At 43.4% G+C, this 16477-nt stretch overlaps 1 protein-coding gene across 2 annotated transcripts in view; it reads right to left on the bottom strand.

Moving 5' to 3' along the window:
• Positions 1 to 16477, bottom strand: part of LOC111874557 (probable serine/threonine-protein kinase DDB_G0282963) — a 217569-nt gene that overhangs the window by 15383 nt on the left and 185709 nt on the right. For both annotated transcript variants that reach the window (XM_023870147.2, XM_033755500.1), the window contains exon 4: positions 14385 to 14600. In XM_023870147.2, the coding sequence (XP_023725915.1) occupies positions 14385 to 14600 (216 nt within the window). The remainder of the gene's footprint in view (positions 1 to 14384; positions 14601 to 16477) is intronic.

Genomic DNA, 16477 nt, shown 5'->3' with positions numbered 1-16477 from the left:
TAAAATCAATCTGGAGATTTTGACAAATTTATAGTTTCAACTTTCCACCCTACCCACCAACCCACTGTAGTACATGATACAGTTTGTGTGTGTGTGTGTGTGTATAGTGTATAACAAGACGGAGGATTCACTTGGCTTACACGAAAGTACATGATAAGATAACTGTAACTAAGAAACTTACCTGAAGATAGGCGGGGTAACTGTGACTTTCTTAGGTCACATGTTACAGGTGGTAATGATGCCATCCTCAATGAAGTTGGCCAAACCACGGTTGTGTCTTTGGTGGGGAGGCATCATGGACCAGGGATGTGTTGGGACACTTCCTCATGGTCCCGCTGGGCAACGACAATCTCGAGGTCCAGATCAGTATGACCTACTGAGGCTGGCAACTAAGTTCCCATAAAGGGCAATGGCTATATGACCAGAGCCTCCCATGCAGCGGCAAAATGACTCTTGGGTATCACTACAGTGTACCCAGGATGAATGCGGGAGAGCACTCCCATGGGGGTAGCTTCAGCTATTTGTCTCCCTAGAGTACTGATAAGGTGCCACAAGCCTTAGGGCTCAACACTCTGAAACGGTTTGACCAACCCATGTGGAGGGGTGGGAATGGGGGAGCTCATAGGCCAGCCCCAGGGGCGACTCTCTCATGCAGGTTGCCCTGGTCACAAACTCATCACTAACTGGTGTCGCACTCCCATTAATAATCTGGGATACCCCTTCACCCCCCGAAGAGGCACTCTTGGTCCTGGAGGCTTGTGAGGGTTTCAATCACAACAGGACCAGACCACCTAAGCCAAGGTGTGAGGCATCGTGCTGAGGGCTGCATGGCACTGGGGTGGTAATTAGCCAGCGTCTGAACGATCCTCTTGGGACACCAGGCAGTACCCAGTTGTATTTAGGCCTTCCACCCGCATGGGGCATTGCGGGTGGCGACCTTTAAAATCCCCATGACTCGTGGGACCAAAATGAAAGGAACCAAACTAAAAACCGGCCGTAAGGACCTTAGGCTGAAAAGGGACCCCCTCTAAGGGGATACCTATGATAAATGCTTCATCAGGGAGCTGGAAGCTCTGGCGAACCACTAAGGGTCCCAGTTGCAAACAGCGAACCTGCTGTTGAACTTTCAGCCAAAGGCAGGGACGAAACAATGGTTTGAAACCTACTTTAAGTAAAACCAAAAACTCCTCTCTTGGGAGTCAGTAGTACTGACGTACCACTGCAGGGGCTAGTAACTCTAGCACACCCGCAGCAGGAGAAGGATATGAACACCTAGTCTCTGGAGTAGGTGGACCCCGTATAGCGAAAAAAGCCTTGTCTGGATGCGCTAGATGGAAGTTTAAAAAGGCAAGAGCTGGGGGCAGTCAGCAACGAGGAAATGCAGGCTCGTCCAAGCAGGGAGAAACCCCCACCGGTACCTTTAAGAGGCCACGGTTGGAGGGCAGTATCCCTACAGAAACGGCCACAACTCCGAAAAGGCCCAGGGACTTACAAGGAGGATCTGACCAATATAAAGGTAGCTATCTTCAAGGAAACATATCCTGAGGATAATTTTACCGAAGATGACCAGAATTCCATTCTGGAAGCACTGAGGGAGGTGTTACATAAGACTCCAAGGAGAACTACCACACCTGAAATCTTACAGACTAGTGGGAGATGCACTTATCTATGTATGTACCGACCAACAGTCTGGTCAATGGCTCACCAAAGCCACTGACAAACACAGGCTGGAATCAGGGGCCAGGCTGAAAGTTACTGATGCCAGGAACCTGCCCAAACCTGTTAAAGTGGCTCTCCCGACTAGGGACAAACTTGCCCAGAATCAGGAAGAGCTGCTGAAATGGATTGCAAACCTTAATCCATGACTTCATACTGAGAACTGGAGGGTACTAAATAAGCAGTCTGAGTCGAAAGGCCAGAGGCTTATCTTATTCATAGACCGGGAATCCCATACTATTATACAGAGGAATGGTTACAAAATATTTATAGGACTCTCACAGGGGACTGTTAAGGTGCTGGATGATCCTGAAGTTCAGCGTCGGGCAGAACCTGTGTCAGATACAGTATCTTCCAAATCGGTCTCTTGGGGGGACAGGGATGAGATACCCACTCCCCCAGATGACCAAAGAAAAAAAAAAGGATCAGGGGACCCCTTCACACGGAATTCAGTCGGAGGACGGGGAGGGATATCAGATGGAAACTGACCCCTCCCCAATTTGAAGAGATCACTAATCCAAACACATACACCTAATACATCCATACACACACAGCACATACACACATCATGAAATTTCTTCAGATTAACCTACACCACAGCAACTCTGTGCCAACAACTAGCTGAGTGTAAGGCAGATATAGTATTTATTCAGGAACGTTGGTTATATAAGGGTCAAATAAGGGGCTTAAATAACACAGGGGGAACAGTTTACTCTGCTGTACCCAGTAATAATGCAAGATCCTGTGTTTATATCAGGAATCATGTTAATGCCTTGCCTTTGCTGGAGCTCTGTTCTAGTGACGCAACAGCAATGGAGATAACATACACGTATCAAGGAGACTGCATGGAGCTGACTGTTGCTTCAGTCTAACCTCCATACGACTCAGATGACCCACCACCAACTAAGGAAATGAGGGACATCATAGAATACTGCTGTAGCAGGAAAAAGCAACTCATCATTGGGTGTGATGCCAACGCGCACTACATCTTGTGGGGGAGCACCGGCACTAACCCAAGGGGAGAGAGCCTTATGGAATTTAAATCATGGTAACAAACCTACCTTTGTAGTTTGCAATAGGAAGGAGGTTATTGATTTGGAACTAGGGACAAAAAAACATAGGAAACCTGGTAATTAATTAGCATATATCTGATGAGCCGTCTTTATCGGACCACAGATACATATGCTTTCAAATCGGTAGCATAACAACACAACAAGTTACCTTCAGGAATCCCAAGAGAAACAATTGGGAGTCATACAAGGATGACCGAAAGGTGAACCTGGAGTTTATTTCGCGAAGTATATGTACGATAAAGGACACAGATCGATCTGTTGACCAGTTGCAAGGGGCCGTCATCTTGTCCTATTGTCATAATTGTCCAGCCAGGACACTCGCTTACCAAGGAATGCACCTTGGTGGAATAAAAAGCTGAGTGGGCTGAGAGTGAAAACAAGAAAGCTATGTAATATAGCGAAAAGGATAGGGCAGTGGGACACCTACAAGGAAACCCTCACCTGTTAAAATAAGGAGATAAGGAAAGCCAAACAATCTTCATGGAGGAGGTACTTCCAGATCAGTGATGTGCAGGGCAGTGCCAGACTCATGAGGGTCATGGCAAAACAGGCGACCAATAAGGTCAGCTCTATCAAGCTGCCTGATGGTAAGTATACCCAAACTGAAAAAGGAACACTGAAGGAACTGTTCAGAGTTCACTTCCCACATTCAAAGTTGATTGATTATTTGGTTGACGAGTGGGACCAGCAGAACCTGGACGTATGTGGATACATAATGAACAGGGGAGACTGGAACCTGGCTGGTCGGGTAATCAATGAATCAAAAATTAGTTGGGCTTTAGGTACCTTCAAACCATTTAAGTCTGCGGGAACAGATGGTATTGCAATGGCACTTCTGCAGCAAGGGGCGAAACATTTAGTCCCACACCTATGCCGTATATTTAGAGCCTGCATGGCGCATGGGTTTATTCCTGCGGCCTGAAGGCAAGTTAAAGTGACATTTATTCCGAGGCTTGGGAAAATTGATTATACCGATGTAATGTGGTAACGCTGGTATGTCAAGTGACGTCACCACATATTGTATTTTATAGGATTTAATGATGTTTTCTCACATTAAGTTGGCATATGACAGTGTGAGATACCCTAGATACAGAGCATAGAACGGCAAATTAAGCCTAACATAAACAGATATTTCACAACTTGAAAATGAAGTCATCTTAGCTGCACACGGCACTGAGGATGACGTTATGGTTCTGAGAATTAACTGTAATATCCAGGGACCATCTGGGCCCCAAGCTCTCCTTATAAGGAGATGGACGCTATGAAGTCACATGATTTTGCCACGCCCGAAGACAATACTATATAAGGGCTGGCATTGTAACCATTCGAGGATGTAAAAACCATTAAGCTAGTGCAGCACGCACTGTGCGTTTGGGAGCACACCGCTCTCGTAAAGTCAGGGGTTTGATTCCTGTTTTATACTTATTTCATGTCTTGAACAAGTAAAGTGTTTGGTTTCATCTCACAAGTTCGTGTTGTCTACCTTATTTCACACATCCGAATCTTCGAGGAGATCTCGCTTATCCACATGCCCAACGCTTCGGTTCTCAACACGCTAAACGACTTCGGCAGGCTGAGTTCAACATCACAGCTGGCCAGCGCATCTCACCTGTTGGAGCAGTGCAATAACATCGCACCTGTCTTGGTGCAGTATCATCAAGTGGTGGCAGCTAAACAACACGTTACCATATTATACTTAAGCATCCTGTTGCACTCTACACTATAAATGATACAAACTCCGTCCCAAATGCAAACAATATATATTATATGTCTTTGGTCTTGTTCTCTTCCACACTACATGTTTCGGCCTCTATCAGCCATCATCAGGTGTATACTCTTAACGTTGCTGCTACACTGAACCCAGTCTAAAATTTAACATTTAAAAACACATTGTTATTTTCTTCGTATTATCAACATCTACCTCGTTGATATGTGTCTGGTATGTAGATTATATTGCACGCGTCAAATTTGATTTTCCTGTAGTAGCACTATAAAATCTTTAGTTATGATTTTAAAATCATAACTAAAGATTTTATAGTGCTACTACAGGAAAATCAAATTTGACGCGTGCAATATAATCTACATACCAGACACATATCAACGAGGTAGATGTTGATAATACGAAGAAAATAACAATGTGTTTTTAAATGTTAAATTTTAGACTGGGTTCAGTGTAGCAGCAACGTTAAGAGTATACACCTGATGATGGCTGATAGAGGCCGAAACATGTAGTGTGGAAGAGAACAAGACCAAAGACATATAACATATATTGTTTGCACTTGGGACGGAGTTTGTATCATTTATAACACGTTACCCTCTACGTCCCACGACGTAGCGATAAACTCCTAACATCCTGAGTTCGCGTGTGAATTACCATCCTCACACACGCGAACGTAAACAAACCACATTACACCAAGGCTAAAGTTTATCATCCTATTAGCCTGTCGTCTCTCATCTTGAAAACGACGGAGAAGGTGTTAGATAGACAGATTAGGGACGGTGCAAAAAATTCATCCTCTGCACCGAAACACACATGCTTAACAAACAGGTAAATCTATTGAAACTGCACTGCCTAATGTAGTACTACGCATAGAGAATGCTATTGAACTCAAGGATATTGCTCTTGGAGCATTCCTTGACATAGAAGGAGCCTTTGACAGTACCTCCTTTGATACAATAAAACAGGCTGCTGAAAGATATGGCACTGAGCCCGCAATATGCAGATGGATCTGTGCCATGCTGAAATATAAGTGCTACATTGTCTGGAGAGACCCTGAGAGCGTCTGTGGCGAGAGGGTGTCCGCAGGGGGGCGTTCTTTCCCCTCTCCTGTGGAGCCTGGTCATGGATGATGATCTTTGGGGGCTCAACAGTACAGGCCAATTCACAATAGGATATGCTGATGGTATAGGAATCCTAATTAATGGGAAATTCTCACAAACTGTATCAGAGGTCTTACAAACAGCCCTGTATACAGTTCCACAGTTGTGCGAAAGGACAAACTTGTCTATCAATCCAAACAAGATGGTGATTATACCCTTTACCAAATCACTTCAAAATTGGTTTGGGACTGCCACCAATCCCTCATACAACTGGCCAGACATAACAGAGTTCAAGTGATATGGGTGCCAGGTCATGAGGGTATGGTAGGGAATGAAACCGCAGATCAGCTGGCAAGAACAGGATCTAAACAGCCGTTCACAGGACCTGAACCAGCTTGCGGCATCTCAGTAGGAGTTGCCAAGAAAGCGATATGGGATTGGACTAACAGAAATCACAAAAACACTGAGATTCCATAACTGGACTCAAACAGGCAAAAGGATTTATATCAGGACCCTCTGCCAAAGAACGAGGAACCTGTTAAAATTAAACAGAGATCAATTAGGATGGGTGGTACGATTACTTACTGGACACTGCCACCTAAAAGGGCACCTTTCCAAACTGGGACTGACAGAGGACCCTACTTGTGAGATGTGCCTACAAGAAGATGAATCAGCCACACACATCTTATGTGATTGTGAGGCTATAGCTTATTTAAGATATTGCCACCTGGGTCCATTCTTCTGGAACTAAGTGATTTTTATGACGCCACCGTAAACAAAGTCCTATATTTCATTCGAAGTGTAGGATTAATAAAGGGTTAATCCAAAGGGGAAGCACAATAGATCATTGAAGGTCGCAGTCTGGGGGCCAGTTTTATGGCTCACCCTTCATACTCATACCTGAAGATAAGACATGTGCCAAAACGTGTCGTCCTCGACAGAACTCCACCTGGTGGAAATACTCTTGTATTGACATGAATATTATAACCATCATATAATGTTGCGTGTCGGCTGAAAGACAGAATTGTGAAGCTAAAAGACAGCTGTTGCTAGGCCACAGCTTCGTAGGCATGCAGCAATACCAGAGCCATCGCTAAGCAACGCGTCCATTGCAACAATTAAGGAACTGTTAGGAGAGGAGTTTTCTTTGGGGTCCATGCGAAGGCTACATAACTAGGACCAGCAGCCTGACAAGAGACTGCAGCCATGCGAAAGAACTGCATAGTAGATCACAACAAGCTCCCAAGTGATCCTCTGGGAGGACGGTCTTCTCTAAGTTCGTCTCACGAGAGCAGCTCTACGCACCTGCACTGTGTCAAGACACACAGCACTAGTAACCACAGGCATGGTGGACATATGAGAAAAGCCTGCGGCTGTTGTGTAGCAGCATCTGCCACAACAAAAGATCACAGAACAGGTCTGTCGATACAAGCTCCCAATTCGCCTAACGATGACATTAAGAGTCGCACGGCTCAGTGAAGCTGTGTCAGAAACAGACAATACAAGTAGAATGGTCGTTACAAACATGATACTTAACTTAATGAAAGAAGATGGCTCCTAGAGATCATAGGCCTCTCAAAGTCACAGCATTTAATGCAAATGACAGTTGGGAGCTGCGCTATGAGGTCACTGAACAGTTGCAAGACAGATGTGGCTCTGGCCTCTTAAGACACAAATCAAACTGCATGAGAGGTTAATTATTGCAAATTATCACTTTTACCGGACTGGCCGTTTCCCAGGAAGAAAAGGCGGAACTACCGTTGCAGACAGAAAAGGCATTCCTGACACCCATGTCGACCTACCCTGCTTTCACTTGTTTCAATAGAAGCCACAGGGGTCTGTATACCGATTGGTAATAGTAAAGTGCTACTTGCAGCAGTCTGTAAGTCACCAGGCCACGCCTGGACTGATGCAGACATCTTTTAGCTTTTAAGCTTTAGACATGAGTCGCTACTGGTAGGGAATCTGTAAACATCCATTTTAGAATAGAGTAATTTCCAACCCTTCTGGTGCGAAACTACTGAATTTACTGCACATAAATGAGTCGTGCAGTCGTACAGTATCTCTGTGAATGTGTGTGTGTGTGTGTGTGTGAGAGAGAGAGAGAGAGAAAGAACGCTGAGAGTTGGATGGGCTGGTAGTTGAGGTCGGGGAGAATTCTAGAACCCGGAAGCAGAAAAATGTCCACTGTTGGAAGACGTTACCAAGCAGCGCAGTGGAGACCATGAATGAGAACACTAGTCGGTGTGTGACAGTGCTTTGTAGAGTGTAGTCACGAGTTGTTGAAAAGTTCACTAAATGAGATTACCAATCCAAACCCCGTCTATAGTCACTCTATCTACATAGTTCAAGACTACGTTCAACAGACGTAAAAGGTAAAGTTGGCACTCATGAAGGCGTATGGGGGAGTGGATGTATAAATCCACATTTTCTCTACCTCGTCATTAGCTGGAGGCGAGTGGTCAGCTTCACGCCACAGCCACTTTACCACCGGGAAAAAAAACCCGGTACCCATTGGATAGGCCGTTGGGTGGACCCCAGAGCCGGTCTGGACGACGTGAAGAAAGGACAATTCTTTACCCCACTGGGACTCGGAAATCCAAACCCTTGGCCGTCCAGATCATAGCCAGTAGCTATACCGACTGAGCTATCCCGGCTCCTCTTCAACAGATGTACGAACATTAAAAATGTTAATGTCCTGTCTTGACATTAATCTTATGACTTACATTTCACGTGTGGGAAAACGTTCTACACAACAATTTTAATAGGTAGTAGATGCAAAGTTGATGCCAAAGACATCTACTGCGCATACGAACGCAAAGTCATAGCAAGGAAAATGGTACTGGATATTATAATGTAGTGGTTAGCACTCAGAATTCATATTCAAGAACGGATGTGCTTAGTCTTTAGACTGGTATTCTGATTGTGATTATATAGTCATTGTGCAAAAATATATTTAGTGCAGGTGCTTTGCTTTCTTCAGGGGGTGTGCGGAGGCAGTGTTGTGGCATGGTTAACACTACTGCCTCATGTTCTGGGGGGTATTCTGTTTGAATCCTGAAAAGTGGACCACCAGTCCTTACTGAAGGTTTTTATAGTTGTTCTCACTATCTTGTAACGCCATGTCTGCGTTACGTCAGAGGGCGTCCCCCCCTTTTACTATCTTCGCCTTTCCACTGCTCGACTTCCTAGTTTCGCACGGCTGAGGTCCAATGAGAGTGATCCATTCTGTTGTGGAAGCTTGAACTGTTCAGTTGATTCACTCTTCTCCTGGTCTGTACGATTTTGATTTTTTTATTAGGCGCCCGGTAGTCCACAACTGGACGGAAACCATCTTGACCTTTGGTGACGAGGAAGATGGGACTCGAGTATGGAGACGTGGAGGGTGTAATGATACCCTCGTTGAATATTTGACGTATGTGGCGGCGCAAGATATCCATTTTAGGTGGCATCAATCTGTAGGGCGGGACCTTAACCGGAGATGCGTCCAGTAGCTCAATGTCATACTTTAATAGATTAGTGAGTCCCAACTTAGGGGTTAGGACGTCCGGAAAATCCTTAATGAGCTGCTTCAACTGAGTAGCGCTTACGTCACTCAAACAGGAAAAGTCAGGGTGCGACTGGGAAGCAGTGCACACCCGCGAAACCTCCAGAGTCGAAAATCGACGCTGTAAGGTCATTCTATTGGTGGGGTCGAATTTACAGAAGGCATATCCTTCCGGCATATCAATCATCAAGCCAACCTTGCCCAAGAAATCGGCCCCCAATATAACTGGTTCGATCAAATCCGGGACCACATAGAAAGGAATCTTCCACGTATACCTATCAATTCTAACCTTGCATATAACCCCAATGTGCACCGGAAAGATGTGCGCAGACGCAGTGACACATCTCACAGTGACAGGATAAGTGGGTATAGTGGGGAATTTCCTCTTAAGGTTTTCATAAACAGTAACCGATATTAATGAACGCACAGCCCCTGAGTTTAAGAGCGCGTGCACTGGCCCGAAACCCAATTTCACTTGAAGATGGGGCAAATGATACTCAGAAACACCCTGTATACTCTGACTCTGCAAGGTAGAAACCGTATGAGTATCACCCCTGGGAATGGCAAAAGGCACGTGAGAACTAGAGGACTGCGCGTTAACTTCTAGTCAGTTAGTCGACGTTGGAATAAAGGCGGCTGCCTAGATAATGCTGATAACTTAACACGGCACTCTCGACGGATGTGCTCAACTTTGTTACAGCGGTAACAAAACTTTTGGGAAGGTTGCGAAGTAGGGTTACCAGACACAGAAGACTCGGCAAGAGTCATGACAGTGGGTGGATTGCGCGATCGAGAGCTCTGACTCTCGTCGCTCGCCGAAATGTTGTGTGCATGTATGCATATGTTGTCTAGTTCGGTATAGGTGGCAGGTTTATCACAAAAACTAACCGACTTCTTTCCCGAGGGTGGAGCCCATCGAGGATATTTCGGACCACAACTGCCTCGTCCGCATCCTGACGCAGAACAGCAGCAATTTCCTTAATGTCAGTAATATAAACAGATAGGGGCTCGTTGGCCCTTTGGGCTCTCAAATAATCGGAACTTATCAGTGGCAACATGGCACGTGTTGGAATAAAAACTCAAGAATACTCTCATGATAAGCTTGGAGAGTATCCCCACGCCGTATTGCGTCAAACGTTTTTGAGGCAAATGTCCCCTTGGTGAAACTATAAAAGACTTGCAAGACGTCAACAGGGGGCACTTGGAAAACCGTAAAAATCTGCCTAATCCGCATTAAAACTCGAAAAATGTTGATCAACTGAGACAACTCCAATCCGTCCGTGACGGGAAGACCCTGAAACATTTGCTGTACTGGATTCGGCAATTTTACGAAGACGAAAGGAAAGGTAGAAATACTACCAGCATAAGTGGACACCTCTGTGGTGGGAGATTACCCAAGATTGAGCGATCGTTTCGTTGACTGGCCGAATCCACGACAAGAAGAGGGGAAGGGGTCAAATGCTCCACGTCAGGACTGGCAGAAAATACAAGAGCTGATTCGGCCCTACGCCTTCAGCGTTGTGCAAATTGATCGTACTTGCAGCGAGCGGCAGTACTGATGACGTATGCTCCTCGCTCTGCAAATTGCTGTTGATTTGTACCGTAAGTGACTGCACTTCCTCACGCAACGTCAGGGCGGAAGACTCCAACTCGGATGGTATTCTTCTAAACTGGAACAGATGGCGAAGCCGAGTACCAAGATGGGCAAGTCTATGTAAATAACGTGGGAAATCAACGAAAACACGGGAACTGTCCGTGTTTTCCACCTACTCTTTGATTTGCAAAAATTTGTCCTGACAAAAGGAAAGAATAGTTTGCATAGCCTTCGAACCTTTCGTAGTGATGAACTGCTCGGCGTTCACTTCAACATCGCGCGAGGTCCTGAACAACGCTCTCAGTGCAGTCACATTCAACCCTTCGATAGGAACCCCTCGAACGGCGAGCTCATTCTCTAGTTCGTCCCTATGCAAGTACTCAGGCAGTACTGTCTCAGTAGTCATAATGAAAACAAAACAGCAAGAAAACATAAAACTAGGGCAACGACCAAGAGATCCCAAAAACCAAACCATGCTCTGCTACTACTTTGAAACGTGAAAAGGTCTTGAAGACAGAAATTTGGTTTTTGGGTATGACATACCAACTCAAAGACATTATAATAAATATATCAAATGACAATATATATATTAAATACTAAATGCGAATACAATGTAAGTCCCTGGAGGAAATAGGCCTCCGGCAATCAACTAATCAAAATCGTACAGACCACAAGAAGAGTGAATCGACTGAACAGTTCAAGCTCCCACAACAGAATGGATCACTCTCGTTGGACCTCAGCAGGCTCAGCAGTGCGGAACCAGGAAGTGGAGCAGTGGAAGGGGAAAAGTAGTAAAAGGGGGGGAACCACGTAACGCAGACACGGCATTACAATCTCTAGGTAGGACATACCTTAAATTAACCTATGGCCATGTTTTTTGAAGTTCTTTGCAATTCTTCATTAAAAACTGTAAACTCAAAACCTGTCTGATTCTAAAAAACATACAGTCAACAAATCACTGTTACAAAACACATATAACAATGTATCTCAAAGACGGTACATAATAGGTGTGAACTATAGGCTACTCATGTCAACCAGTAATTTAACTGCCAGTCATAATACACTGTGTTACTATGTGTTTGAGAAAATTATTTTCTTATAAACATTTAACTCCCTGATAAGTCAGTAAATTCATAATGCATGGTAAATATTTCAATCCAGCTATCAATCACTTGGCAGCCTTAATAAATAGCACTGGAAATGGTTTACTTAAAATACTGTCCTCACACATGTCTGAGGCTGACTGAGACAACAAAGGTACCTACATAAATATCAAGGACTTATAAATGGTCCCTATCCCAAGTCAGATAAATCGAATCCATACCATCCCATCCTATTTCTCTAAGATCCATTTTAATATTGTCCTCCCATCTATGTCTTGGTCTTCCTAATGGCTTCTTTCCTTCTGGTTTTCCCACAAATATCCTATATGCACGCATATTCGCCAAATTCGTGCTACATACCCTGCCAATCTCTTCCTCCTTGACTTGATCATTCTAATTTTACCTCGAGAAGAGTACAAGTTATGAAGCTCCTCATTATGTAGTTTTCTCCAACCTTCTGTCACTTCATCTCTCTTCGGTCCAAATATTCTCAACACCCTGTTCTCAAATACCCTCAGTCTGTGTTCCTTCCTTAATATAAGAGACCAAGTTTCACATCCATACAGAACCACAAGCAAAATTATAATTCTGTGTGTTCTAATTTTCATATTTTTAGACAGCAGACAAGAAGACAAATGGTTTTGGACTGATGGTAGCAAGCAATACCCAAATTTACTGTCTTCTTCATTTCCTCCTGAACCCGGTTTTCATTTGTTATAGTCGTTCCCAAATATCCTAACTGTGTCACATTTTCAAAATATCTCTTAGTTATCTCTATGTCATGCTTTTGCCCTGCATTTTCTTTTACCATCTACCTCATTTAATTTTTTGAGATTAATCCTTCCATATGAACTGTGTTTACTTACTGCCGGTCTCTCCCTAAATTTTCCACTACTAGACAGTGGTCAGTATCACCATCCAACATGAAGCATACTTTAATGCCGTCCCGTGTCTATCATAATATGATCAATCTGGTTGTGAGTCTTATTATAATCAGATGTCCAATTAAATCTATGAATATTATGGTGTGGGAACATTATACTTCTGACAGTACGATTTTTTGATGTGCCAAAATTTACTACTCTAACTCCATTATCATTACTAATTTCGTGTAAACTCACATTCCCAATTGTTGGTTTGAAAATGTCTTCCCTCCCTACTTTGGCATTGACATCTCATAACAAAATTTGCATACGATACTTAGAGAATTTATCAAATACGCGCTCTAGTTCTTCACAGAACCTGCCATTTGCATCAATTTTATCCTCTGTTGTGGCATGAACATTCACAATAATGATATTGCACCAGTGAACCCTTAGGATTATGGACGACAGCCTATCACTAACAAATTCTTAACTGCTGACGTGATTCTCTTATATACAAAAAAAAACCGTATCTAATTCATGATTCTCATTCCCTTTCCATAAAAAATGTATATTTGTATATTTGCCTCCTGGTTTCATGAATGCCTCCATCCCATCTGACATCCTGTACTCCCATTAAATCTGACATATTTTGTTATTTTTTCTGCCACTGCCCTGACCGAACTTGACCCGTACAGGCTTCTTACATTCCATGTCCCAAATCTCATGTCCATTTTCTTTAGCTTGAGTCGTTCATCCAAAGAATCCATCCAGGTCCGAGGCCCTTTGAGACACTGCGTAAGAAGCTTATTCTTTATGGTGAGGAGTTTGTAGCCCTGCCCAACCCCCCCTCCCCCAGCTGGAGAAAGACCCATTGTCAGTTTTCTGCGACTGCTTATTCAATATATTCGCAGCTACCCTCTATATCTGGAGGCCGTCTCCTCCATCGGCAGCCTGAGGACGCACCATACCGTGGTGACAAGGGACCCACCTAACATGGCTCCCGTTTCAACTATGAACATCAGTATTACAGGCAAAAACTGATTGAGTCTCATGAAACCTGTTACGAATTTCATGCCTCTGAATACCCTCTCATTTTAATGTATTTTAACTTTCTGCAATTGAGAGTACCATCTTGGCTGCTGTGTGAACTTGAGAAGTGGGAGCAACAAAGGTGCCACTGAATGTAACGTCTGACGTTTCAGATAATGACATGTGTTTGGAAAGTGCGAAACTTTTAGTAAGGTATTTCTTTTAGGAGAATGCAATGGAGGAATAAGATGGCTGTAGAATTACCTCTGAAATTCATGTGGCTACATATAACATCATCTTCCTAGTAATGAAGATTATTTTCTGGGTTGTGACTCCACATACTTTGGTAGCAAGGGACTTTCAGAACAGCTGCCTACCTCTACCTTCATCTGTCCTGATGTGCTGAATGAGATATGGATATAATGCGATGTCTGATGAATGTCAGTCTTGGAGGAATACTGGATAAATTGCTGTTGGCAAATTTCAAGGTTAATTTGTGGCGATGTCTAGTTAGACCGAAGAAAACCGTTGCGCCTGTGATGGTTGTGGTTGGATACATCCTAATACATGACGGACATGTTATTGCTGTTTCAGATCATTTCATCTGAAATGGCGACACTTTTCAGTTGTACTTACCTTGGCTTTGTTCTTCCCCCTTTTAGTGAGCCTGTCAAGCGACTTGAACCAGCCACCGCCTGAGCCACTGGAGTTCTGCTCCTTGTTCTTCATGTTGTTGATACGATTGAGTGTTGATGATACAGGTTTATTATTAGCTCGTGACAGACTGGGGCTGGCAGTTGGTGTAGCAAGTCTTTGTCTGACAGAGCGATGACATTCTTCTTGTTTTGGTACCTAAAATTTACAAAAAAAATGCTTCCTAAATTGGCTAAAATAGGCTACAGCAATGATATCTGAACGAATGTTTTCACAAAAAGCCGTATCTCACAGTATGTTTTAACATAATACACTTTTATTTGAGGTTCGTGGTGAAAAAATGTATTTCTTATGACTGTGAACCAGACACTTGGAGGGAGTTGCTGTGGGATACAAAAGTTACAAGCATCTCTATCGACATATTGTGACATTATGCCCGAAATTCGGAATAGTGGAACAGACCGCCCCGGCCAGTGCTAGGCAAATGTTAAATATTAAAAGTAGCTGAACAAAACTGATTGCTAAAATACAATAAAATACAATAGGGATAATCTCCATAATATATTTCGCCGTGTTTTCTTCCATCCTTGTATGTCTTACAGGAATATGTGGGGACTGTTCGGTTGTAGCTTTATGTATTGTAGGCATGAGGCAATAGCAGGTTTGTGGAGTTATAGCGAGTAGATACATGATTTGAATGTGTAGATGTGACGCAGTTCTGATTATCTTATTTTTGATGATTTTCTTTATGTTCTCAACTTTCAACATTACCACATTTTACAAATGCCAACAAATCCGAAATTTAATATACAGATAATATATCATTTGCGATGTTCACCAATGGGGGTCCATATTAGTTCACCAATTCAGTGACGACAATTGTGTATTTGTTGTAAGCACATGATAATGATGATGACGCCGATCAAGTAGTGGTGTAGAAAGTGAGACAGTATTAACACGTGCATTTTAGTTTTATTTAGTATTGTGTTGACGGTCGTTTTAAACCACGCCCCGAAATAAGGCCACTTCACAAGAACCTGCGTGCTTTTCACCGCACAACTCGAGCGGAATTCGCTGAATATTTATTGGTGCGAGAACTGTCAAAAAAAGTTTAACGGAGAAAAATGAAACATTCTCCATAAGGTTTACGGTAAAACAAAAGTAAAGGTATCCCTGTAAAAGACCGTGGAAGCCCATAGGGTTGTGAGACGTTGAGGTTCCCACATTTTTTAGACAAACGGCTCATAGATGGCGGTAAGGTTGTCAGCCTTACGCGCAGGCCGCTCTTTACTCCCCAGGGAAATTATTTAATTAATTCCTGGTACTCATTTCTGTTAGCGGCTGAGTTGACCCCAGGGCCATATTACGGCTGGAAGGATTAGGTCAATTGAAAAAAATATCCAATGACATCATCAGGACTTGAACCCGCGACCTTCCGGCTTGTAGTGCCTCAACCCCGCCTCTTTACGGTATTAAAGATATTTAATCAAAATGGAGTGAACGCCCTAGAATTATTTACGTTATGCTTATACCAAAAAGCAATTTCTACAGGAAGTTCTACCTAAATAAACTAAAACAATGCTTATATACATGTTTATTATTTAAATATACAGAATTCAATAGTGTACGATTAAAAATTTAACAAGGGGCTGGCGATAGCCCTTCCTAGCGACACATGCCTGAGTTCCGTATAAGTACGAAACCGTCGGGGAATGACCAACACATGTTCAAAGGAAATTATTACAATATAGTCTCGTGAATTTTTTATTATATGTATCGTTGTGTACGATAGTTACGTCGACTTCACACTCTGGTAAGAGCTTCTTCGAAAGGAAGCGCTTTGGAACTAAGCAGACGGCGTCCATTCGCGTCTACTCCAATTTCCAGTCCCGATTAAGTGAAAAAGAAAATATAATCATGAACCTATCAGAAGCACTGGAAACCACCAGTTTTAACCCGTTGTAAATCCAGAGCGCGAGGCAAACTGCCGTTTATCCTCCGGAACAAATGTGAACGCAACCGAACTACCGCGGCCCCTGCGCTATACACACACACACACAATATATATATATATA

Source organism: Cryptotermes secundus, unplaced genomic scaffold (assembly GCF_002891405.2).
Source record: "Cryptotermes secundus unplaced genomic scaffold, Csec_1.0 scaffold970, whole genome shotgun sequence".
Lineage (NCBI taxonomy): Eukaryota > Metazoa > Arthropoda > Insecta > Blattodea > Kalotermitidae > Cryptotermes > Cryptotermes secundus.
This window is presented reverse-complemented; position numbering and strand designations above follow the sequence as displayed.